Source organism: Lathamus discolor, chromosome 1 (genome assembly GCF_037157495.1).
Source record: "Lathamus discolor isolate bLatDis1 chromosome 1, bLatDis1.hap1, whole genome shotgun sequence".
Taxonomy (NCBI): Eukaryota; Metazoa; Chordata; class Aves; order Psittaciformes; family Psittacidae; genus Lathamus; species Lathamus discolor.
In genome coordinates, this window is record NC_088884.1 from 68,644,006 (window position 1) to 68,671,388 (window position 27,383).

At 40.4% G+C, this 27,383-nt stretch overlaps 1 protein-coding gene across 10 annotated transcripts in view; it reads right to left on the reverse strand.

The window, feature by feature from the left end:
* GRAP2 (GRB2 related adaptor protein 2) overlaps positions 1 to 27,383 on the reverse strand; it is a 107,777-nt gene that overhangs the window by 11,433 nt on the left and 68,961 nt on the right. For 5 of the 10 annotated variants that reach the window (XM_065677938.1, XM_065677923.1, XM_065677952.1 and 2 more), the window contains 2 exons: positions 3,649 to 3,751; positions 359 to 450 (listed from right to left, as the gene is read on the reverse strand). In XM_065677938.1, the coding sequence (XP_065534010.1) occupies positions 359 to 450; positions 3,649 to 3,726 (170 nt within the window). In that variant the 5' untranslated portion in view covers positions 3,727 to 3,751. Of the gene's footprint in view, positions 1 to 358; positions 451 to 3,648; positions 3,752 to 4,387; positions 5,002 to 7,239; positions 7,571 to 8,946; positions 9,055 to 22,562; positions 22,985 to 27,383 lie in introns of those variants that run through there. The other 5 variants (XM_065677888.1, XM_065677914.1, XM_065677944.1 and 2 more) reach the window with 5 other exon arrangements.

The following is a 27,383-nucleotide window of genomic DNA, read 5'->3' on the forward strand; positions in this document are numbered from 1 at the left end:
CTCTGTTGCCGAGACTTCACATAGTGACTGTTCTCCTCTTTGAGGAGATCTAAATGCAGGTCCTGCCACATCCCAGTGACATCCCTCTGAGCAACAGCAACAAAGGAGTCACTTGGGAGTGATGGAGAGCACCAAGAGCTATTCAGCTGTGAAAGAACAGAAGATGCTTCAGGGTAGAAATAAGGTGTGCTGGCAGAACTGCATACAGCATTATGGCAATCCTTGCCAGCATTAAATTGTGTTATGTTATAACCAGGGCTTCCTCTGTCATGTCTTCCTCTGTGCATGCATGCACACATGCTCTTGACTGCATGCTGTGGAAATGTGAAGTGGTGGTGCACTGGTCTGTGACACTTACAGGGGAACGTGAAAATCAATGAAGTTCTTTGGAACATAGCCCTCTTGACTTCTGAGCTCAGCCTTGTACCAGTCTTCCTGGGAGCTCAAAATCTGCAATGGAGAGATGGATGGAATAAACATCTCCTGAAAAAGTTAAAAGTAATTAAGATTCTGGCAGAAACCTAGAATTTCTTCCAAGAATAGAAGAGAACTCCACATATCCTCTACTTCCCACCCACTGTGCAGAGAGGTTAGTAGCTGATGACCACTTCAGAGTGAACAAAGCAACAGAGAAGGCCAAGTAGAATTAGACAGATTGCTTGTCAAGTTTATCCCTTCATCTGAATGCCTGTCCAGGTGGCTGGGGATGCCATCTGCATGTCTCTGATGTCTGTGGAATGGAGAAATTCATCTCTGAAGGATTTAATAGGGGTTTAAGGAGTTCTCTATGCTGGTTTTAATTGTTGGTACTGGAGCATCTCAGCTTCACAAGGGAGGAAAAAAATTCTGTGAAAACTCCTCTGACACATATGGGTATGGAGTGATATACAGCTGTATCTCTGCATGTGTGTTATGACTCCACAGATGTTACTGTGTGCTCTCACATGCCATTTTGCAAGAGATTATTCAGTGGGTTAAGTCTTCAGCTGCCCTGAGCTTTGCCAAGGTAGATAAAAAAGGAGGCAAAAGGTATTTTAAAGCCACTATTACACTTAAGAGATTGTAGGATTGCATGAAGCCAGTCCTCAGTGCACACTGGAGCAGCTTCAAGTGTGCTTATACTAATGTTGACTCTAATGGTCCTCAGGGACTGCACTGCTGACCAGGGACTGCCCAAATTCACTGTTAGCTCACTGATGGCCCCAATATACCCCTAAGCTAGAGGAGAGAGGACAGGAATACAACCACATTGTGATTTTACATTTTGATTGGCAAATGTTTTGGGGTTTGGTGTTTTGTTTGACATTCCAACTCCTGGGACATAATTCTGCTTTATGAAATAGAACATGTTTCTGTTCTCTCTGGTTTTGGAGAGGAGCCTGAAAGCGTGAGCTATGACAGTTTTAAAAGGAGAAAGCAAGTGGAAAAGACTTAATTTAAAATCTATTGTTAACAATAATAATACTTGTTTTGTAAGCCAATCTTGAGTTTTTGGAAGCCTAACCACATTCTAACTGCTTAGTGTTGGAAACAGGATGTTACTGTCTCTGGGAATAATTCTTCATTGCCTTGCTTGCCACATAGGTCTTTTTTATGCATTTGGATACTGAAAGGTTGGGGCATAGAAAGCTGTGGAGTTTCCTGCCTGTATAGTCATTGCTTTCCCCATCCCTGGGTGCCAGTCAAGGCTCTTTTTTGCTGCTGTGGCCAGCCAAAGATGATAGCTGCACCCTGATCATGCTCAGGCTCTGCTCCGTTGGCAGCAAGGTTTCCAGAAAGACCCACCTGCTGCTCTTGGTGCATGGCTGGCAGGTTTCTCTCAGTGTGTCATCCTCTCAGAGAAGGATGTGGGGGGGCTGAGAGGATGGTTTTCCTCCTGTCACTGCTGGTTGAGGGCCTCATGTTTCCTGTTTTCTAATCTCTACATCAATACTGTTTATCTTATCTCCTTTATGAATCAGAAAAGACAGCTGGCAGGTTGTGCAGGCAGCAGGAGGGGGCTCGTGGCAGGGTATGAATGTATGTGTGTATATGCTAGAAGAGAGATGTTAGGTTAATTTACTGCTACCATGGCTTGGGTGGCAATGGTGTTATTTTGTTTACCTAAAGGATGTTAAAGCAAGAGACAGTCTGACTTTTCTGCTAGTGAAGTCTCTGTGACAACTAATAAGAATACCAATTTGTCCTGTTACTTGGCACTTTTCATCAGCAGCTTCCAAAATACTTTGAAAGGAAGCTCTAGCTTATAATGATTTGACAGGAAGGGAAACTGAGGAACAGAAGGAAAAGTGATCTGGCCAACACTATCACCCCAGCCAGGGACTTGATGGAAGCCTCCTGTGGATAGTCTCCTGAGGAAGAAGATAATCAGGTAAAGAACAGAGGACAGTATAGACATGGAGACTCCTTTTGAGGAATTAGGAATGGGAGTGTTCAGCCAGAATGAAGAGTCAGAGATTTCTCCAGAACCTTCTCAAAACCCTTTGGAAAAAGCTGCTACTTTTTTTTTTTTTTCTTAATGAGTTCTGGGTGCTATCAGCTTTGTCTAAGCTTCAAGTATTAAAAGGCCAATAAAATAAAAAATGGTGGTGATGGAAGAGACAAGGCTGAGCCCCAGTATCTGGTTATTAGCTAGAATAGCTGAGACAATATAGGGAGGGTCCCTGTACACTCCCTGGTCAAACAAGGGTTTAGATCCTATTGCTGTACATAATCCCTTCAGACAGTGGAGGTGTTAAGGCCTTAGAGAGAAGTTACAGAACAGAATCATAAAATGGTTACAGTTGGTGGTTATATTCATAGTATTCAATGGTTATACTCAGGCATTTTCAACCGAAACAGGACAGCTATACTGGCACCAAGAAGAGGACAAATAATGAGGGTGGAGGTGTGTGTGGCTTCATCTGGGGGACTTTGTTAGGGTTAACAAGAACTGTTCTACCATAAACACATGTAAATCAACTTTAAAGAGACTCTCACATGCTCTGTATTGTATATGATCAACCTTATTTCAGCCATTCCCCCACTGCTAAATTCCTGCAAGGGTGTATATAATATTATTAGCCCAGAACCTCTTAAACTCTTCCATTAAGTGTGTAACAGACTGTTTCATGGACTTCCATTTGCAATTGTCTAAAACCCCTGTGGCAACTAATAGTAATTACTTACAGTGAAAAGTTAGATGTAAGTTCTATAGCCCATGATAACTATCTTTTAAACAGTTTAAGACCTGGAAATAAGGAAGACAGCAATCTTTCTGGACCACACTCATCTTGCCTGCCTTTAGACAGTCATCCTGAACGTAGTCACCCTAGACTACCTATATAGTCAATGAAAACAGACAGGACCCTCAAAATCTGTCTACTGAAGAACTGCATCTCTGCCCCAGCAAAGGTACTTAGCCTTCCCTGTCGAGTATCGGATGACTGCAAGGCAGTTAAATCCATAATTTATGGGCTTAAAATCAAATGACGTGGATACAGACTCAAATGACCTGGGAACTGTTGGTTACCTACAGCAAGCCCCATGGGAGACAAGTATCCTGCATTTTTATCCCAGTTTATAGATGTCTTAATCTGCTTTGTTAAGGAAAATGGAAGCATTGAAAGATCTGTCAGTATGCTCAGAAATACCTGGGGCTCCACTTACCTTCAGCATATCTCCAGCCTGGAAGCTCAACTCATCCTCTCCAGAAGCACTGAAATCAAACTTGGCAATGGCTTCCATACTATGTCTTGGTGGCAGAGCAAAGCTGGAAGAAGTATATGCTTGTCAGCATCAGCTGGGACTGCTGAGTCTAGCCTCTAGAGAGCTCATAGGCAATGCTGTGATTTGTACATGGATGAGCATGCACCAGTCTTTGGTAGACATTAGTTACTAGACAGAAAGACATTAACAACTAAAAGAGATGGCGCAGCTAAGAGGCTATAATTAGCTCAAGTCAGTAGTTCAAACAACTTATTGTGCATGCTAATTCTAACAGATCTCTTTCTTTGTAGCAATCTCATGGAGAAGTTTGTGCACATCACCCAAATACGCTGGTAGCAGGGAAAAACTTTCTGCATAGACCAACCACTACTCTATCACAGTTCCAAGTAATGCAAATGACTGTCATGCAATTCTCTCTGTAGTGACTTACTATTTATCTCAAGATCTCAAGAGTAAGACAAATTGTGGACAGAATGAAAAAAAAAAGAAACAACAATTTTTTTTCTTCAACAGGGGCTGCAGTACTCAGGTTGAGTGAGTCTTTTGTCTGTGATGGCTTAGCATGGACGACCACAACTTTCAGCTTGGAAAAACTATTTGCAGAAAGGCTGAATTCCCTTATTTTGGAGCAGGCAGAGAGTGAAACTGTAGCACTGACAAATTTAAGGCATGCACTTACCCTGCCTCAGTGTTGAAACCCAGGAACCTGAAATGTACCAGACAGCCTGCAAACCGAAGCCTGCTTTTCATCAGCAGAGCAGATGTGGCAGGGGAAGTAGCAACATAAGCTTTGCTTCTTCACCACTTCCTGCTTATGTAACTCAGATGAACCCCAGCAGGACCACTTCTATAATCAAGAGTTACTGATTTCCTATGGCAGGATCATGCATTGTGCAGCCCAGTGATGAGGCTGCCAGTGGCAAGGCAAGAAATAGCGAAGTAGTGCATCACTAAGCAAGTGCACTGCTGGTAGATGCTCTTGCAGCCTGGCTTGTGAATACCATCAGACAGTTCCAATGTAAGAGTAACTTTTGTGGTTACTACGCTAGGTTCATCTGGGAAAAATTATCCTGAAGTTAAAGATTCCATTACCTAACCTCACCCCTCACAAAGACACCCAGACTTTACAGCTTGAGAAGTGCCAACTTGCCTCATCCAAAGTATTCTTAATCAGAAAGCCCTAGAAAGAAACTGTACGAACAGCTCTAGTTAGGGAGCTATTTCTTGTCTCCTGTTACAACTGAGACAAGATCCCTGAAATATAAAGTGCTTATACTGAGCAAGCTCCAAACTTTTGCCACTTTAAAATCAACAGGTGACTGTAACACTCCTTCTCTGTGATACCTGCTACAAACTTCCTCCTTTGACATACAACCCAATGATTTAATTACTTGTGTACCAAGGATCTATGGCCAAGCTCTGATACAGTGCAACTTGACTCAAACTGCTGGGAATGAGTGGGGAGAAAGTCTTCGGGGCAAAAATTATAGACAGAGGTAGGGCTGTTGAAATGACACCAGCAGTAGCCCAGGGATTCAAGTGGAAAACACCAACACAGAAACAGATATGAAAAACAAAACCATAGGAGGTTTAGTTGGGGTAGTCAGTCTAGCTGAGGACCAATCACAAGTCATTGGGATCACTCAGCTGTCAGGGCATCAGTCCTGACCCAGCTGGTGGTAGATGGCAACCATGAAGGCTGACTCTTCCCTAGAGAGTGATGCCTGCCTCACCAGCAAAAACTCTTTGGGTGCCTTTACACAAGCGAGAAGCATACTAAAATGCCTAATATTTCATTAAATCCTAGCTAGGGTCTGAGTGTGCTAACTGTATAAAGCAGTTATTTATTGGCTAAATTGTCTGTTTTCTGCTTGCAGAGTCTCTTTACATTTGACTGAAAATGCCGAGATAAAGTAATCCACAAGAGGGGCCATAACATCACTGGAGATTAGTTCTAAGCTTTATTACGTCTCATTTTTAACTATAAAAAGATCTCCACATGCTTCCTATTGGACTGTTGGCATCCTCTTTTTTGCTGCTTAGATGTGAATTTGTATTCATGTGCCTGATGTGGTCTATGCGGCACCAAGGCAAATATTTTAGCAGTCCATAGACAGCTCTGCTCGTTCAGCATGAACCTCTCCTACAGCAGTTGATGTTGTTTCAGTGTCAGGGCCCCCCATGTATGTTGGAGTACATAGTTTAGTATTGATCTGCTATATAGCTGCTACTCCAGTCCACTGCCTTAGGTTTTTGTCAATATTCATCAATACTGAATTATAACACCCTATGTTTTACCAATGTACTTTATTCTCAGTGTTCAGCTTTCCAGCTATTCTAAACATTTTCACCCCCTTTTCTCTCTGTTGACCTACTGATGCTCTTTAATTCTTACTTCGGATACCTTTTCAGATTGCAAATATAGCGTAGTTTCGTCCTCTGATTGCCCCACTCTTATTCCAGGCATTGGTGTAATTCTGCAGGTGCAGCTCAGGCCTGATCTGAGAACTGTCCTCTATTCTTGCACTGACATTTTTGAACCTTCAGTCTATAACATCCCACAGCCAGTGTGAGCCCCTTGCATGTCAATGGAGCACACAGGTATTAAATTGGAAAGGAATTAACCATTGAGGGAACTAGTTAAACAATGATACTCTTTCATGCAAGAGAACAGAAGAAAAAGACTAAAGGAGAATTACTTTCATGAGGGATGTTTTTCAGTGTTTTATCTTGTAGCTGTGGGCTGCTGCAGAGAGATCAGAGCCAACAGTGCAGATGAATCCTGGAACTCCTAAGTGCAGAGCATTAATCCCAGTTTGAGAAGAAAAAAAAACCCATCACACTTAAAAACAATAAACTGTTTAAATATAAATCCTGTCTTTGATTTTTGCCCCTTACTCACAGAAGCAACAGTGTGAGTTCTCTCTGTAGGGTGCAAGAAGGGAGAAAGTCTTTCATTTTTCTATACCCCAAACATTAGCGATGCTATCAGAGATGTGTTTTGATGTCTCCCTCAAAAGGAGAGGGGTTTGTGAAACAGTTAAAATCTCCTTTCTTACCTCTTTTTCAATTTCAGCAATCCCAGCCTTGGGGAGAGACCAGGAGACAGATACCTCTTCAAACAATCTAACACATGGATTAAATGTGCTTTTCATTGCTAGCGGCTGGATTTAGAAGTGACTCAAATACCGTACACAGTGCTGGCTGTGTTGATAAATCAGCAATGCAGTAATGATGTGGCCTTAAGCTCTTCCCCCACCAACTACTAAAGCAACACTAGCCAATAATCCTGTCTTTGAACTCCAGCCTACCACTTTTCATCACCTGAACTTCAAACCAGTTCTGTTTTTCTGATCCTATTCCTTCCTCTATCTGTAACTCTAGAGTCCTCACACTGCGTGGGTCAGCACTGGGGCCTCATGAAAATTCCCCTGTCAGGGCCCATTCTTTCCCTCTCTGCATGTGCATGACTTCGAGTACCACCTCATGACAGAGAGAGACATGAATTTTTTCATTATTGTCATAACTTACCTTCCTCAAGCACCTTTATCCCAAAGGACAGCACTGCAGTTTGCAAACAGAGACAGATTCCACTTTAAACTGCCCGTTTCAACTCCTTTTAGCTTTTGAGTAACCAATGACAATTTTAGACTGTGCATCATGCTCTGCATGAAAATCATCTTTGTACAGAGTTTACCGTGAAGTCTCTGCAATGTTCAAAGGAGGATTTTTCAGCTGAGTGTGAACTGACCAGTACCCTCCATTTTGTGTTGGCTTTCTGCATGGAGGGGAATTTTCTTTGTGGTTCCCCGTTGTAATGAGGTGGATCCAATAGGCATAAGGCTGCTGCAATTCTGTGGGACTGATGCAGAAAAAGATTCATAAAAGGAGAAATGAAAAGCAGAATGGCTTTCAGAGCCCTAAGTAGGTATATAAGTTTGGCAGAATGCCATTCCCTGAGCAAGAACATCAGAATCTCTCTTCAGATTAAAAGAGACGAGGCCTAAATCATGTCAGCAAGCAGTACAGTCTGACAGCAGCATCTCAAAGAGTTTAACACCATTACCCTACACCAACTTGGGTCAAAATTCAGCAATAACAGTGCCACGGAAGGTCACGACCTATGAAGAGTTTACCACTCAGGGACTGCTCAGGCTCAGCCCTGCTCGATCTCATAAATTATCATCACAGAAAGAGGGCATATTTGCAACAACATGCCTACTTAACGGAGCCATGTGAACAAAAGATTTTATGCCTGCAGCACACACATATCTAGCGTGCAGCTCTATCCAGTGAGGTTTTTCATCAAGATATACAGCATAAGCTACTGTGTCTTTGTTCGGCTCTGCAAGAACAACCTGTTGGACTGATGAGTAACCAGGGACTCAATTCAACCCTGAACATCTGTACAGAAACTCCAAGTGACATTTCAGCAGAAACAATGGAGAAGGGACTCACTATCTAGAAAAGCTGTGACAGATAAAAGCTTTGTTTTCAGCAGCTAAGCCACATACAAGTGGAATGGGAATATTTCATTCCAAAAACACAAACCTCTTATTACGGAATTAACGGTGTAGCTCCACTGACTGTCAGTGATAAGACGGTTAAATTTATAAGGGACAACAAGTCACTAAACCACTCAGCACTGTCGCTTTTAAGTTTTGTCTATCCTGCCATCCAGAGCAATGCATAGCACTCAGGCTAACCCTCTGCATGCAGACAAAATTAAACTCTTAGGAACTGGATTCACAGAACAAACAAACTTTCAGGACTTTCTAACCAACAGCAGTTGGTAAGAAATACCCCAGACTAGGATGGTGCTTAACCTCCCTGAAGAACGTGGGTCTTCTTCCAAACACGACAGAGCTGTGCAGTACCATGGGAAGCCTGCGCAACAGCAGTCCCAGAAAGAGTAGCATGATACTGTGCAGTATTATGAGAATATAAAATCACAAATCTTTTCTGTTCCGGAAAGGTTGGTGTGGAGGGAAGCACCTCCTTCTGTTTGCCCACCCCCTCCCTCAGTTTCCAGCTGGTCAGATTTGGCTGAGGCACAGCGATTTGTCCTGCAAAAGCTGCCCTGTTGTTTCAGGTAACGAACAAGATGGCACTGGGTTCTCATGCTCTTCCTCTACCATGCAGTACTTTATATGTCCTTTCAACACCCCGTTTGCTCCTTAATAGCTTTCCCACACAGCTCCCCCCAACTCAAGTCTCAGAGCCGCGCTCACTCCGTACCTTGTAGCTGCTCTCCTTTCCTCTGGCACTTTGGTAGAAAGCAGGAGGTGCGTTAGCATCCAAGGGAAGGAAGAGAAGGAGAGCTCAACCTGTATCAGGCTCCTCCCTGCAGTGACAGTGTGCCACATCAGTAATGCGTCCATGTGTGTGGACGAGGACAGTCAGGAGTGGGCATAGCGACAGAGGGAGAGGCACATAACAGTGTCTCTCACAGGGCAGAGTGGGCTATGAACAATTATCAGTCTCTAATGTTGGAAGTATTTGGTACACTGAATATTTAAAATGGTGTCAGTTCAAAAGGACCTGCCCTTGCTGCTGCTTCAGCCCAGGCTGGTTTAACAACTGAATAAAGGAGGGTACTGTCCCACAAAAAGTGCAAGTTCTACCCAAATAAGGAAAACACAAAAGAGCACAGATCTGTTAAATGAGTTAAATGAGAAACCATAATAAGTCCGTTGAAAAGCGTATCTTGAGGAACAAGTGGCTGAAGACATAAAAATATGTAATAAAATTATTTTCAAAGACAACAGAAGCAGGAAGACTGCCAGAGTGTCTGTAAGGCTGACAGATGATTGAGACTTAAAAAGGGTGCTCAAAGAAGATAAGCATGAAGCACGAAAGCTAAATTAATTCTCTGCATCTATGTATCTTCTGTGAGGACACGAGGAGGTCCCCACACTTGGGTATTCCTGGCAGAGAAGAGCCAGGAGAACTGTCTCAATCTGAAGAACTGGAAGACAAGGTTTAAGGACAAACCAGTAAACAAACACGAGTAAGTCCAAGGGTTCAGTATTTTAGAAATCTTGACTGAAATCTAGACTGAACATGAAATAGTAAAGGTTGAGCAATTAAACTGTGGCATACAATGAAAGACCTAACCCTGTGTTGGCACTAGCAGAAAAAACAGCAAATGCAGTGCCAGTGTTTGAAAAGCATTTTGAGGGGATGCAGGGGGCAGAACATCTAACTTCTGCATGTCTGAAACTGCTAGAAACAAAGAATTACTGGCCATAAGAGAGAAATAACATAGCAACTGCCCCTCGGATAGCTTTTGTAGAAGGAAGCCATAATGCACAAATCTGGTTGAGTCATTTGAAGGAGCTGAGCATGTGGATATAGGTGATCACTTGATATAAAACATGCATTTCTAAATCATTTGTGATGAAATATCTCACCGAAGACTCTTAAAAACCCTCCTAAGCTAAACCTCTAAGAATAAGAGGGAAGATCCTATAGAGGATTAACAACTGATTAAAAGTTAGGAAACAACTTGAATGAGCTGTTAAACATATTTCATAATGAGCTGGGAAAAATGAAATGACAAAGCTTACTGATGAGAAAAAAAATCATGGTAATAAAAATTAAAACTGCGCACAGACTTGCAGATGGTTTTCAAAATACTGTTGAAATGCAAGATGAATCTCAGTGCTGATGACTGCTAAGTAATGGACATGGGAATAAACAACCTTAACTATATGAACACAGCGATGAAATTAAAATTAGCAATTCCCACTCAGGAAAGATACCTCTGAGTTGCTGTGGATAGTTCCATCAAAGTGTCAGCTCAGTGGAAGAGAAAAAGGCAGTTTTGGAAATGTCAGGAAAGCGGTAGAGAACAAAACAGAAAGCAACATCGTGTCACTGTACAAATCCCTGGGGCGTCAGTTTGACTACTTGTATTTTGAAGTCAACAGCTAGTTTTCATCCCTCCATCTCAAAAATAGGGACAGTAACATTAGAAACAGCAGAAAGAAAGTAGTTAAGGATGACCAAAGAATGGGAAATTCCTGAACAAGGACCAAATTAAACAGACTAAGATGCTTCACCCTAGGGAAAAAAAAAAAAAAAAAGGTTGAGAGGGGGTAAATGGAAAATCAATGAGAATAGAAAATAATGAAAATCATGGAAAAGGCAAACAGGAAATTTTTATCCATCGCTTCTCATAACACAAGCACTAAAAGCTCATTCTCAAGAATGTCAGGATTAGGGAGGCCCTAGTGGAAAAAGCTTCACTGTGTACTTGCCTTGTTCTAACCCTCCTTTCCCAAACTGGTGTTGCTGGGCACAGCATCACAGACCGTGTGGAACTGTAACCTGACATGATTTATCCTTTCCTAGGAACCACAGTACTTCACAAAAATCACCACAATGTGATAGTTTAAGACAATCGGTCCAGTAGCAGACAGTGGCAGTGCTCCCCCCGCCGCCCATCACCCTTTGCTGAGGGAATAATCTCCCTAGAACACCTGCTAGTTAAAACGGGCTGTAAATTATGAAGCCCTCAAACCAGTGATGGGCAGAAACAATGCAACTTCCTTCTAAAAAGAGAATAATTACCAATATATTTTGCTGAAAAAAATATACAGGTGCAGAGAGCAGGGAGGTATAAGAAGAGGTATAAGCAGCTAGCCATTGTCATGGGAGAAGTTTTACATGTGGCTATCACATCAAGAATATAAACTTCTGTACAGGCAGGTGGGACACCAATCCTCACAAGCTTTTTGTTTTTAAACTATGTTCATTCTCATGCTTTGTGAATGGCCTGACACATTATATTACATTACACATTAGAATGACCTATTTTCTCTTTTTCTACCATGACGTGATCTAATGGGCCCCCCAGCTAGAGCACTGCTGTAAGGTGTCACTAATGCTTGCTGCCTGACAATGTCACAAAACACTGACTCCTGCTATGTATCCAGAACTATTCCATGGTAATATTAAATCCATTTAATGTTGAGACATAAAAGACATGGCTTTCTACACCTTAAACAAAAACACTCAATAAAGGCAAGCTCTGACAATGAGAATGGATCGGAAATAGAATAGGATAGGAAATAGAATAGGATAGGAAATAGAATGGATAGGAAATAGAATAGGGTAGGAAATAACTCTCTTCTATATACTAACTCTTTTCTATATACTAACCTACTCCTCCTGTCACAGGTATGGTAGGACGTTAACTTCCTCCTGATGTGGAATACATGTGTTACAGCTTGTTGAAAAATATTAAGAAACATCCAGATATCTCAGCCATAATTAATGGAAACAAACCTTATGGGAAGGGCACTAGACTTCATGCTTCCATGTTTTAGCCAATCTCTGTTAGACAACTGGATAAAACCCAACCCAGGCAGACAGGTTATTCCACATCTACCTGCTGCGTAAGTCTTATGTCACCATCACTACTGGCACAATCTGGATGGGACAGTTGAACCATGGCTGTGATAGAGTCTGGGAAACCCTGGAATAAAAAAGCTTGATGCAGATAAACCTGCTTTGACACTTAGGTGACTGACCCCCAATAGTTGTCTCTGCAAACATCTCTGCAACTGTCTAATACCGTGTCTAAAAAAGTTTTTATAGCAATTTCTTGCTGGGTTGGAATTTTCACGAGAAAATACTTTTTTCCAAGGCATTTTATTCCCTTCAGTTTCTATCTGGGAAGCATGGGAGCAGCCATAAAGAAAACAAAAGGGAAAAGCAAAAATGGCAAGAAAAGGAAAAAGGGTTGTTTCCAATCAAATAGACAAATCAAATATTTATCCTGCTCTGAACTGTTTGGGTTGAAAATATACGAAAGATTAAGTGGTTATGTTTCATTTGTCCTCAATTTAGACTACTTCCCTGTGTTTTTAATTAGTTTGCCTCCAGAAAGTATCATTGCCAACAAGGGAAACAGAAGTCAAAGTGTAGAAACAAAGGAAATTTCAGTTGTTATGTTTTGTTGTAAGTAATAACTCAGCATCTGTGGATTCAGAAGCATCAGGGCTATAAATCCACATACAGCTGAATGTTATGAATGGAAGCTGTCTGGTCTTTCCTGATCTCCCATCTATTCATGTTCCCACATTCAGACATGCTCCATATACAGCAATTCATCCTTTCTTGCCACTTTGCTTTCTCCAAACAGCTGCTCAGGCTGTCCACAGTGACAGGTCATTAGTGGGCAGTTATTTCTTTCAGGACTGAGTGTACAGGAGTGGCAGTGCTATAAAAGCTTCTCTGCAGAGCTCCATGCACTGATCTAGGCAGAGCTCTGTCCCAGTTTACTATGCTTCCTGTTAGCAAAGAAAGCTGTTATCTTGAAAGCTCTACACCTTGTTGCTCACCTGCAGGAGTCCTGTTTGGTTACATACGAGGATTTTCAAACAACTCTGTCAACAGCATCAGCTGCAAAGCTGTTGCTGTTCCAGTGCTGGTCTTGCCACCATCACCCTCATAAACCGCATTCAGTTTAGCTAGTATGACTACAGCCTATTATGCTTGCACATGTGGTATAGCTTATTCAGCCAAAGGTGTGAAGTCACTTCTCTTACAGGAATAAGCTTTAACTGTAAGAGTAGTGTTCTAACTCTACAGTTGTATATGCACTAGGAGAGCATAAAACTGCCTGGTACCATCAATTTAGCACTATTCACTACAAGGAGATGAACCTGAACAACAATGCTAATTTGCTATTTATTTGATTCACGTAACTTTTCACATCATTCTGCTAATTCATCTCCGAAGATACCCCCTACCATTTCAGCTAATGAGCATCTCTGTACTTCTGACATATTTTTCTTTGGGAATATATTGCTATGATCCTCTAGTTTCCTATTCTAAAAAAGTACTGGCAAACTCAATGATATTTAATATTTCTTTCAAAGCCTTACAAACCTGCCAGCTTTCCCTTTTATGCTCCCCACCCCATAAGTCCCGATTATTGAATTATTAGTGTCTCACTAGCAGCTTTTTGTATCTAATCAGTAAGGTTCTCTACCTCCTGCTTTGTAGGGTGATTACACTGAGCTGTGCTTGTGACATCGCAGATTATCATCTTGACAGCCATTACAAGATCACAAGAACTGAACCGTCATAGAGCTGACTGGATTTGCAGAGGAGGAAGGAGCAGATTACAATGGAGAAAGGGAAGTTTTGACTTCTTTTCCTTTACTGCTAAACGATTCTCCTGAATTTCCATAGATTTCCTTTAACTGCTGCATTGCTGCCAGAAGTCCAGACAGAAGCTACCTTACAGCTTCTGTGTTGCCAGCTGCTCTGAAGGACACATAGGCAAAACATGCCGGTGTTGTGTAGTGCTCTGTGTCACAAGGTTTTCAACTTAGACCCATAAACTGCTTCTTAAGGGTCGGCAGACAAGACCAAAGAATATCCAAGTCACTGTCAAGAACAGCAGCACACAGCAGTTTGTGCCTTTGCTGTGAAATCTGGATTAATCTGCAAGCCAAAGAAGGTTGGAGACCACAGGAAAAGATGAACAGAATATGCCCCTCATAAGAGCACTTCCTTGAAGCTTGTCATACATTTATCTTGCCTAAGAGCTAAAAAAGATCAGCTACTCAGGGCCAGAAACCATGGATCCCGCATCTCAACCTCTGCTCTGGAGCTTTCCCCCAGCAGGACTAGTTTCTGGTCACCCTCAGCACTGAGATAGATCTAAAACGCCTTTCTCCTTATTGCTCTCTTGGGAGCCAATACTACATCTTTCAGAGACTCCTAAGAAATGATCAGTTGATCTTCACCATCATCCACAAACTATTCCAAATTACATCAGCAGCAAATTTCGCACATCTGCCTTTATAAGACATTGGGCTAATTCTTCTCTACAGTATTCAAATAAAAAAAAAAAAAAAACAGGCAGGTGAAGACAGAGAGAGAAGTGCTGCTAGTGGCAGAAAAAGGAGCATCTTCCCAGTCTTTACAATTTGTTTATTAGCATCCCTTCTGAACACTAACAAGGAGTAAAGTAAGTCCTAGAGGCTATTGGAATGGTACCTTGTGCAGCCTTGAAAGATGAACATGACAAAAATATAGGAGTCAGACATCTCAACCACTATGATGATAGCTAATTTTGTCATCACATTATTAGAATTTGAACTGCAGATAAGCTAAGCAGGGGCTGTGTACCTATCAAGCCAAAACCAACATGGGCTGCATGAGCTGCTGATTTTTGTCCTTGCTGCATGGAAGCAGTAGAGGGAGGGAAGGAAGCAAAAGAAAGAAAAAAATACTCCTCTTCAGTGATTTGAATTCAGTGATAGAGTGTTTAACAAAACATTCCCTTCCAGGATTTAAATTCTCCCTTTGATGAGCACCTAGTGACTACATTTGAAGCTAGAGAAAAGTAATCTCATTCTTTATTTCTTCCCCCTCTCTGTGCTGCACCCCTCTAATCATGATAAATGTATCTAAACATGCCTGATTAAGCCAGACAGATGATGCGCCCCTGATCTGACCTGATCAGGGCTCTGGAGCTGCCAAAGTGAACCTGCTGTCTCTCTATCAGACAGAGCAATAAGGGGTCGGTAATACAGCTCCATTAGCTGCTTCCCACAGAATGAATTCTCCCTGACTGCTCCTGAAGAGCAGACACTTGAGGAATGCCGCCTGATGGGAAGTTGCTTTGAACAGTCTCTTTTGCCGCAATTGTCGAGCAGCTCCTTCTCAAGCCCTCCAGACAAACAACTAAAATATGAAAAATGTAGCCACTTCCTTCTATGCTACTTTTTAAAACATCTCTTACCTATCTACCTAACTGCCTCTCAATTTTTCTCATCTTTTCGTGGTAAGCCTCAGTACTGCCTGATATATGTTGCTGATATGCAAGTGTGCAGTTATCAGAATAACAATCCTTTTTCCTCTGTGAATGTGCATTATGTATGCAAAGGATCTCCTTTTGTGTACAGGTGGAGCTTGTACTTTTTGGATTCACAGAACTTAGGGCTGTGACAGACTGTTGTATGTACCATATCAATATATAAACATACCAAGTGTGTTCAGCATATATATAAACATACCAAGTGTGTTTAGCATATTTGCACTAATAGGAGGTTCATTGGAGGTTAACCAGATATAGATCAGAACAAGTGTAAGAATGTACACCTCTGAATTTGTTCTGGAATCTATGCATGTGTACATATATCTGCTTTGATGCAGCTATAGCTGTCTATGATCTTTGCCCCCTGAGAAGACCTACTCTTAGTGAAAGACTGAAGTTGAGAGGAATCAAGGGGGTGTCAGAGATGTTTGTACTCTCTGAAATCCTGGAACTACTCATCTTAAAACTGGTCTTCATTATAATTACAAGAACCTTCAATGCCTTTCTGAATAACACCAGCTGTGAACAGCTCCAGGGAACCATTCTGCTAGCAGCAAGTTGGATGGAGAATTGTAATTCTCAATTATACAAAAGACAGGGATGTGGTGTGATATTTCAGACACATTTCCTATCAGGAAGGACTTTCCAGAAGTCATTTCCAAAGCAAAGAAGTCAAACAGAATTAAGAATCTGGTACTATGAGACTTGATTAAAAACAACTGAATAACCACAGAAAATAAAACCCACTTACAATTACATCCAGATACCCACGTACAAGGAAAGCACTTTGGAGTATCTAAATATGTGTAAGAATACTCTAAAGTCATTATCTCCAGCTCTGACTGCCAGAGAGAGATTTCCAGAAAAACCTATGGTATCCAACTGTTCTGTAAATCTGAGCTCTTGTACTGTAACTAAGAGCTCAGCAATTCTGCTGTTCATGCAGGTCTGCATATGAATACACACTGCATGTGCATGTGAATTCATTACATTAAGACATTAATCCAATCTGGTAAAACCAGTTTTTAATCTATATTGGACTCTACTTACAGCAATACATTTCACTGGGATATGTGAACAAGATGTTATGAAAATCTGCTAGTATATTCTTCTGGGTACATAATATTATGTTTCAAATCAGCTACTGCATGTTTCTTTATTTGGGCCAGCTGACAAAATTTTCTGTAAAATGGGAAGAAGAGCAAGATCAGTGAGGAAACTACTATTTTTCTTGTTTTTTTTTTTTTTTTGTGTGTGTGTGTCGGATTAATCCTGGCAGCACAGATAATTGTGCAGAATCTGTAGTACTAAATTTACATCGTGCGCCAGCAGATGTGATTTTGAGCAAAAGCAGAACTACAGTTAGCTTGGTAAGAAAAGGTAGTGCGTCTTTGTCCTTTTAACCATAAATCTATATTTGTACAAAATTGCATCTGAATGCACAAGTTGTGATGTTTACTGAAACATTTGCCTCATTTCTTTTCCCTTTTATATTTTTCCTCTCCTTTTGTGCTTTTATGGAAGAACGAAATATAGAAGCCGAGTTCAACTTATATTTAGTATGATAATCTACACATAAACATAGGAAATCTGATAATTAGGTTCTCAGAGCCCTCTTATCTTGCACATGTTATACATAATTTCAGCTCACGGCCATCTTTGTTCTGAGAAGATCTGATACACTTCATATACAAAGCTTCACATTTAAGTAAGGACAGAGAAACTGAAATGCGACTAGTGGTATCTGCCATGTGGTATAATGAGCACTGCTGTGGTATCTTTGTTGCATAATGTCACCAGTTGCATATTTAACTTCTGAGCCTCTGTGTTGTATTAACTATGTTTTTTCTGCTTAATGGATCTTCAGGCTCAACTTCCATTTAAATACGAACCCCTTACCCAAGGCCTAAGTACTACAAAACAGCCTTTCCATAAATTAAAGTCAGCCCATGTGCATCTTCATTTGGGAATGCTTCGGAAAGTGTTTTAAAAGCAATCAATTACAATAATTCATACATTTAAAGATGAAACTCTAACAGTCAATCCAACTTTTCTTCTCATTATAAGGTAAACATGAATGCCAGCTTGTAACTCTTCCTGGGGTTTGTCTCTGCACAGCAATTGTACCACTTTAAGTAGAAGTGAGGAACATATTTCATGTTTGCCTATGTATTTTTTAGTTCATTTGGATTTTGATACCTTTGAAATTAAAGTGCAGCAGCAGTTCCTGAATGATTTAACATGTACGCAGCCTAACTCTGAAGTAGGAACAGCTCTTTCTTGTTTATCTTCATCCAAAATTGAGTTATATCACATTGGAAGTTTCTCATCATCTGGAATAAAAATACCCAGGTCAAACCCTCGTGTAGGAATACTGGTTACTGAACTAATGTGCAGACTAAGACTTAATTAAACACATAGAATTCCCTACATATAGATTGGACAAGGCATCCTACATTTCCCATTCCTACAGTGTGGGTGCCTTTGTGGCAATGAGGCTAACTGAAACCTCACTGCATGACCCTTATACACACTGTAAAAATAATCATGGTCCCATTCCTTCAATGAGCAAGTGATCGATTGCTGCTCTGCAGCAGGGAACTGCACAGCCTTCAGACTATTCAATAGATTGCATGTGGCAAAAAGGGAGCACTGCGCAAAGGGTGTGAATGAGTCATTCGACATTTCAGGTTGACTGAAGTAATTCTGCTACATTTATTTCTAATCTTGATGTGTTATCCACATTTGCATGTTAAGCAGGATGGGAAGAAAGAGATTTAAATTATTTGCTACAATACACACTTGGAAAACAGCAGACTCTGCATGTGTATGAATGTGGGACTACATGCATGACTGGCTGAATGCAGCATCATGTGAAGTGGTTTTTCTACCCTCATACAGGAATAGGCATTCTGCATACGATCCTGAACATATCTGAGCAAAAGTATGTTTGAATATGTGTGTGTCTAGGGATCTGATTATAAATGAAAGATATTCATTTGCAGTAAGCCTGAATGGAGGAACAGAGGTCCCACGAGCATACTTCAAGTGATGCATGTGCTGCGTTTTCTTTGGCAAATACAAATCCAAACAGCTGTGAATGAGCTGGTCTGTGTACAATTGGAGGGTAGCTATGTGTGTTGTGTGCATGTGGGTGGCAAGCAGCATCCATGAGCATGAGCAGGTAGGTGTCAGTCAAACATCATTACCAGTGAACCACCTACTAACAGACTGATATAGAAACAATACATTTCAAACTCTCAAAGTATGATCTGGCCTAACACTATGCTTCATCACTTCTGATCATACTTCCAGTTTAAAGCTCAAATTTGCTGAGTGGCTGACTTCTTACAGTTCACTCTGAAGTCTGTTTGATCCATACATATTTAGCAACCTTAAGTGTTAAGCCATTTCAAAGTACATGCTCACCTCAGAGGCTTAGGAGCCTCAGTTCAAGAACGTGGGTTTGAAACTCTAGACAAAGTCACTGACTTCGCTCTCTTAAGAGCAAATAGCTAGTAGACAAAGATCTCAGTGAAATGCTTCAGAGGAAATATTTTCCAGAAGCGAAAAGGCAAATAAAAGATACTTCATGACATACTCAAGGTTATGTCACAAGGACACAATGCTTTAAACTGAAGATGGAGCATCTCCCTGTGATTACAGAATCAGTGGGCCACAAACGAACCACTTCTTGAGAAGATGGAATACAGCTGGGTGCAGCAAACTCAGCTCTGGTATCTTGCCTCAAGATAAAACCAGTTAAGTTTGGTTTTGCACAGAGCTAACAATGTATCTGCATCCAGAGGAAGAGACTCGCAGCATGTCACATAGGTAAAGGGCACTGCCAGGATGTTCATTAATATTTTTATTTCTTTGGTAATGCCCAAATTACTTTGTCCTTTAAATTATTAAGATTTGCTTACTGCATAAAGCACTGCAGATACTCCCCTCACCTCTATCCTGGAAGTTACTGGTACCATACTAAATTAAACTTGGTGAGGGGATATAGGACGGATGTTGTCTCTCTCAGTTTGTCACTTTTACTCAGTGCCACAGTTTGCATACAAACCACTGAATGGCAGTACTTGAATCTCCACGTAAAATTGCTTCAGTGAAGACAAAAGTGCACATTCATGATGTCCATATTCACAGAATCATAGAATGGTTTAGGCTGGAAAGGACCTTAAGATCATCTAGTTTAAACCTCCCTGCCACAGGCAGGAACGCCTCACACTAAATTCTCATCCCCTGAGAATTTGCTTTGGTACCACCAGCTCACTTAACTTGAGAGCACAATCATTCTACCTCCACTTTGTTCTCAGGCTGAGAAATGGGTGTGTACATATTTAAAGAAGCCAGCCGTTGCATTCACAGTTGTTCCTATAGTTATGCTACACAACATAATTGTGCTGATGCTGCCCAGCCTGGCCTCGAACACTGCCAGGGATGGCACATTTACCACTTTTTTGAGCAGCCTGTTCCAGTGCCTCACCACCCTCACAGTAAAGAACTTCTTCCTTCTATCTAACCTGAACTTCCCCTGTTTAAGTTTAAACCCATTACCATTTGTCCTATCACCACAGTCCCTAATGTAAGTCATGTTAAGTCTTATATGCTTCATTATCTGAAAGCCTAAACCCTGAGTCTAGTCTATGTAGATTCTGTCCTATTCAGAAGTGAGAGCAATTCTGGTTAAAAGAAGTTAGAAACAAAATATTCTTTATTTGTTTGGGTGGCAACTGTAGGCACATTATTCCAATTCCAACTTATCCACTGTGCTTGCACTGACTTTGCATAGAAGATTAAAAGGAAAGAAATGGAAATCCAATTTTTATTAGTGAGTCCACTCCAAGGCACAGTTACTGAGGTACATAAAGGTCTAGCAGCCATTGAAACTGGTGAAATGAGGGAAGACTCCACACAAAAGGGCTCTGAGGGTTATAGTGCGAACTCTGGATATGCCAAGGATACCATAGCATAGGTAATGAGGGCAGAAGCACAACACAGAATCATCGAATCTTAGAATTGTTTAGGTTGGAACAGACCTTTAAGAATGATCTACAACAGTTACAAACTAGGCCGCAGATCCCCTGAGAATTTGCTTTGGTCCTACCAGCTCACTTAACTTGAGGGCACAATCATTCTACCTCTACTTCGTTCTCAGGCTGAGAAATGGGTGTGTACATATTTAAAGAAGCCAGCTGTTGCATTCTCAGCTGTTCCTACAGTTATGCTCCACAATATATTGCGCTGATGACAGTGTCATCATGTAAGAATCACCCAATGAAAAAGAGTTGAAAGCAAAAAAAACAACACACCACCACCCTCCCAGCAAATTGATATCATATTGACAGTCTGTTGGACTGGTTATTGCATTTCTATGTTACATCTGTTTTCCTTACCTTTTCACCGTCTTTCCTATTCATAAGGCAAACTACTTGAAGCAAATAGTATTCTCCCATATGGTGCAACTTAACAAAACCTAATGGGTCAAAGCTGCTAACAGAATCATACAATAATTAGGTTAAAAGGGATCTTTGGAGATCATCCAGTTCAAGTCCTTGCTCATGGCAGGGTTAGCTGAAATTATACAAGATGAGGATGTAACCTGATTTTTCTACAGTGACTACTCTAATGGAACACCAGCCTCATTCAGGCAATGATATAAATTATGTGCATGTCTAGATCAAAGAGATATGAAAAATCATTTAGGTAGAAGATCTCCATTAAATGATTTCAGATTTCCTTTCAATATACATTCATAAGATATTGACTTCAGTGCTACACTCCAATTAAACAGCTGCATATTATCAAAACACACACTAAAATGAGGCTAGCATTACAATCATCTGCTGACTTCTGGGTGCTTAATACTCTCATTATGTAACTTTAGAAAATGATTATTTGTAGACAAAATTCAGAAAATAAGGCAAAAGAGGAAAGGAAGAGAAAATTCCAGAATGGAAAAAAACCCCAACCAAACCCCATTGTGGAAAACACTCTATGTGATGTACCTAATGCAGCCTGCAGGAAGGTGCTTCTCTTCTACATACTTTAGGAAGTCTACAGAAGAAAATTCTGTAAGCTGCAAAGTGTTGAAACTATGCAGCACTCACCCTTCAAGATGCATCACGAATGAGGTAAGGGCTCTGCAGAGAGAGACCTGCCAGTGGCAAGAATAACTTGTCAAAAGACTTAAACAAGGCCCATGCACTGTGACAAGATTTAACCCTTCAAAACAGGGACTAGTGTGATTTCTTCCACTATCAGTGGGATTAATTTTATCCAAACTAAATGCATCTAAAAAAAATCTCAAAGCTACAATTCTGCTTACATATGAAAAAAACATAACCCTATGATGCTCACTGCACTTCCATTTCTATTCCATTCTCTATCAGTTTCTTCTACTCAGATCTTTTTTACTTGCTATCAGAGTTAAGGGACTGCAGTCTTCAGTTTCATTACTACTGCTTATCTTGCTGTATCTAATTACAGTAGACTGTTCCTTTTGTCTTGAAGATGAGTCTTGCTTTTTTAGTTTAGCTTTACAAAAATAGTTGTATTTAGTAAAGTGATAGTCTTTGTAAAACAAAATATCCCCAAAGCATTCACTGAATTTTGGGATACCGTTTTATTTGCTGCTCTGTCAGAAAGTGGTAGGATTTTGACCATCTCTGGAGGTCAAGGGAAATGTGTTCAGCCCTTTCAAAGCTCAAGTCAATTAGGCATATTGAGATTGCATAGCAGAAGTTAATGCATTCAAAACCACCCCCTTAGAAATGTCATGCTAGGATTGTTTAGACTGAACAGGAGAACTACATTTCAAAAGAACATCCTGCTCAAAAGCTAAAACCCATTTCAAACAAACAAACAACAACAACAAAGTAAAACTAAACATACCAAACAGAAAACTGTTCAAAAGTACAGTAACTCATTAAGAAAACAACCACTCTTTAACCCATGGGATTCCCAATGTATTTGACAAATCATGGATTAAATTCAAACTCACTCTGTATATCTGGTATCCTGATAGGCGTCATGTAGCAGTGCTTGGCAGGGGTCACACACTGCTGTAGTTTCTCCCTGGTGTTTCTCCCAAATAAACGATTACAGTGGGTCCTTTAGCTCCTCTTGCTAAAACTACACAGCACTTTAATTAAGAAGCCCTATTATGAACTCTTTTCTTTTTCCCAGTGTCTCACTGAGAATAACACTTCTCTGGACACCTCTAGTATGGGTTAGGTGAGCTGGTAAGCCTGGATGTCAAAATATGATGACTGTGTCCTCTGACCTCAGCTTTACCCTGGAGAGTACCTCCAGTTTGGCTGCTGCTTTCCCTGACTGTGTATCTCTCCCTTCACCTAACAATGAAATCCATCCTCCAGTGCTTTTCAGCAGTGCACAGCAGGTTACAAGCAGAAGCAACAACTGCCCAATTAAAATCAAAATGTCAGATGTGCAGAAGGCAAAACGTAATCTGCCTGAGCTATCAGGGCAAATGCCTTTAGACTTATGCAATTAGCTGAAGGATAATTGATGACCACATGCAATCAACCTACAGTTGTGGTTCTCATGTGCAAGAAGTGTGCTAGGGCATATTCAATATTGACTCAGAGGAAAAGACTTGATTCTCTCTGATACACCTACCCCATCACCTGTTTCCTTAGATGTCTCCTCTAAAATACCAAAGAAATCATAAACTGCTTAGAATGCTCAAAGCAGTGGCTACAAGTGTGCTACCATTCCTAGTGTCTCTGTAAATTATGGTATACAAAGAATGGTAAAAGCTCTTTAGGTGGCTATGAAGAGGAAAGTAATCCTTCAGCTGAGAGTGGTACCCCTGCTGATTTACTACAGGAAGACAGTAATAACACAGGTAAAAGCAGGTGTGGGAAAATTTGAGGCACCACCAAAGAGATAGAAACTGAGCCAGAAAAAAACCCTCTTCTTCTGGAGTACCAATGGCTACCCAAAGAACTGTTCTGAAACAAATGCCCTTGTACAAAACCACTGGGAGAGTTCCTTATTCAAACAAGCCATTCATCTTTCCTCCTTTCTACTTCCCACTCTTCATTTACCTTTCTCTTTAGAATGAGAACTTGCTGATGCCTGGGTTTTCTTCTGCTATGAGCTTGCCAGCCCCTCAAGAACTGATGTGTTTAGGTTTTTTGTGGGTTTTTTCTTTTTTTTTTTTTTTTGTTGGTTTTGGGGTGGGTTTTTTGTTTGTTTGTTTTTGTTGGTTTGTGGGTTTTTTGTTTTGTTTTTTTTTTAATTAGGACAGCTACTGCATAGTAAATTCTCAATGGATTATTACCTTGATGTAGCTGTTTGTTTGAGGTGCCTTCCAGGCAGGTGTCTTGCATTGACCACAGCTAGCTACACTGCCATAGAGTCACCTGTGCTTTCTCTTTCCTGAGATTCCACACTGAGGAATATACTTGGAGTAAACCTCTTGCATGTTAAAGCACTGCCTGTTTTTCGCAATGAAGACATAACCTCTGTCAGTGCAAAGCATTCAGTGTAAACAGCACCTGAAAGTGAGTTGAAGTCTTTCTGTAAAAGAACTAATTAATAATAAAACCCAGGATGCTTAAAGAGTTGACTTCCAGAAGCCCTGGAGATTTAAAAAAAGATTTCTAAACCCATTCTGCAGTTGCTTTTTTGTAATGAGTTACTAATTTCTACAGACATCATCTTGTGATTGCTTCAACTTTGTTTTCCACAGTGACCTCAACAGTCAAGGGGAGCAAATCAGAACAGTGTTGAAGAACACACACACAAAAATAAAATTAAATAGCATATACTATGGAGTTACTTGTCATGTCTGTGTACTTACAGCTGGTCTGAGTTGCATTTAAAGTAAGGATTCAGTGGTTTTGCTATGCATGAGAAGCACGGTGTACATTAAGGATTACAGCACTAATTTCACAGCAGATAATGTATTTCCTGGGAAATTAGAAGTAAGCCTATTAACTAATTAAGTAAATTTTTCTTAAATATGGATTCTTTAAGAAACTTGACAGTTTGGGTTTGATCTTTTGTTTCAATAACCTTGATAATGGACTGATTAATCCAGATTTTTATTCTACTTAAAGATCACAAAAACTCTGCATTGACAACATATGAAGATTTTCCCACAACTTTCTTTACCTCTAAGATACTTTTTATAAAAAATAATCCCTTAACAACCCTCCCCCCCCACCTCGCCATGTTTAATTTATTCCTTCAGATTATGCTACAAATTGAGCTTTCAAGATACCTGAGTTGCCCACAGCTAGAATGGCCCTTTCAAAGTGTTTATTACTTCACACCAAGATCCTTGGTAGACAGCAGAGCTTTGACCATCTTTCAGCAGGGATGCTTGGCTTCACTTCTGTTGTAAACAGAGGGAAGCAGCTGCTGCTCTGAATGATGAAACTCTAACTGTGAGCAGTGGTATCAGCCTCACTGAGAACTACCTTGTGATGTTGTGGGAAAGGAAAAATATTTTCTTGAACATCATTTAAAGCTAATCTGACAACAAAAACATTCAAAGACTTTGATTATTGAATAGGCTCATTACAGGAAAAGGAGAAGATAGCACTAAATCATTTAGGCATGCAGTAGAGGTGTAATTGGGATACAGGAGATAGCTATGTATCAAATCATTAGGCAAAGGATGTAAGTGCTGCACTTGCAATGGCCTCTGCTGAAGGTAATGACATGATTATGACAAGGCCTATACGATTTTCAGCAATGTAATATTGCATGTCTTTCTATTAAGAATGTCAAAGTATTTGATGACTTCAATGAATTAAGATTCACCTTCTGTTTAAGATGAACTATTTTCAGACCAGACTCAGTTCTCTTTGACAGTAGAGTACATCAGAATTTTTGTTTGCTTTGATGGATTTAATCTCAGAGATCTGTTATGCTATTAGGATTATCAAGAAAGGAGAACCTGGCCACATAATGGCTCAACAATGGTATTATTTCTGTCAGTGTAATGGCAATACAGCTTGAAACTTGATGATACAACTTGAAACTGTAAATTCACGACCCTCTCAGAGTTAGAAAGTGTTCTATCTCCATGTAGAGATCTGCACACTTGGTTGATAGAGGGTTCAGTCACCTTTTTCAGAATCAATACTTATATATATATGTGTGTGTGTCTGTGTATAAAATAGAAATATTGCTATATCATAATAATTTTGACCACTATTTGGGTAGCATACTGGATGTGACAGATGAATAGTCTGATTTGGTACAGCAAATGCTGCGTACAAACGGTCAGACAGAATGCCTCCAGTATGCCATCTTTATATGCTATACACTTCTGCTTGAAAAACCATTACCAGGGTACATTCATGTACAGAGACAATTTTAGAAGTCTGTCCACAGACAGTCCAGAACTGTAGCTTGGAGTGGCTATGACCTAGAAACATGATGTTATTTATGTAGTTAGTTTTTTAAAAAAAGAAAGAAATGCCAGAGTGTTGAGCCTTAAAGTTTGTATTCTGAGGGTTACTGGTGAATTTGTCACGATGAGATAATAAAAAATAAATTGGGGAACTAGAAAGGAAAGTCTAGAGAACATAAGGCATACAGTGCCTCAGGGAAAAACTCGTATGTAATTAGTACTGTACACTGCTCTGAAAAGATAAAGCCATATGTATAAAAGATTATAGAGTCAGGGGGAGGGAGGAAGGATGGATCTTGGAGCTCCAAGAGAAAGAAAAAAGAATTTCATCATGTATTGGCAGATACTGTTCATTTAGGCATTCGAGTAATTTTCTTTCATCCCATAATATTTCACAGTACTGACCTGCGATCTTAGAGCCAGGCTAATTTGTCCATTCTTAGCAAGCTTATTCCTCAAAGGTTAGTCTTAGATGTTATTTAAATGATACTTTAGCACAGTTCTCTAATCAGCAGAACAATTAAAAAAGTTTAATGTACCGAAAGAACTCAGACCCTTCCAAGATCACTTTTTTTCATTCTCATCTGTTTGAAATCCTTCTAGAAACAATATTTACAGTAACTACACTTCTCAGAGAGCATTCTGGGCTAAAAGCCAAAGAAAGGAAAGATGCCCTTCCTTTCACCCAGATTAACCAGCTGGGTAAATCCAAAATCCATGGGACAGTAGTGACCAAACATCAGAAGCATTTGAGTAAAGCCATCAACCCACTAGAATGGCTGTATTATGGGAATCAGTTTGTGCCTTGAAGCATGAAGGCTTTAGTAAATACACTCATTAGCCTAGCTAATATCACTACCAATTCAACTCATGTTTGTGCAAGACTCTTTCCCTTGTCTCTTTTAAAAAAGCACTTATTTGAAATTGTGTTTAAAATTAAATTATCACTATAAAATGCAGAAACATGGCACCTGTGTCTAGTGATGAAAAAAGAAGATCAAGAATCCAGTTTCCAAGCCCAGCTCAGCTAAAAATTTGCTGTGAATCCCTGTCAAGTCACTTCACCTCTGTGTACTGTAGGACACACCTAGAAAGTACAGATATTTAACTGGAATGGGGTACTGAAAGCCAAAAAGCTGCCTTCTCAGGAGGCCTGTTCATTTTTGCAGATTGTCAAGTTAGTTAAGCTAGTATGGCTTTAGTGCTTCTGTCATCTTATTACATCTGTCATTACATTCACATACGTAGGACTGATTATAACCGTAAAGCGAGAGCATTCATACTGACCTGTCTTAAGGGCAAATGGGCAAAATGACCTTCAATAGGCAAAAATGTGTGTAGACACTAGGATGTAATGCTTATACAGGAAAGGCAGCATCACTGTCCTTTAAACACGATGGTTATATACTTCCTTTGCTGCTGCTCAAACGT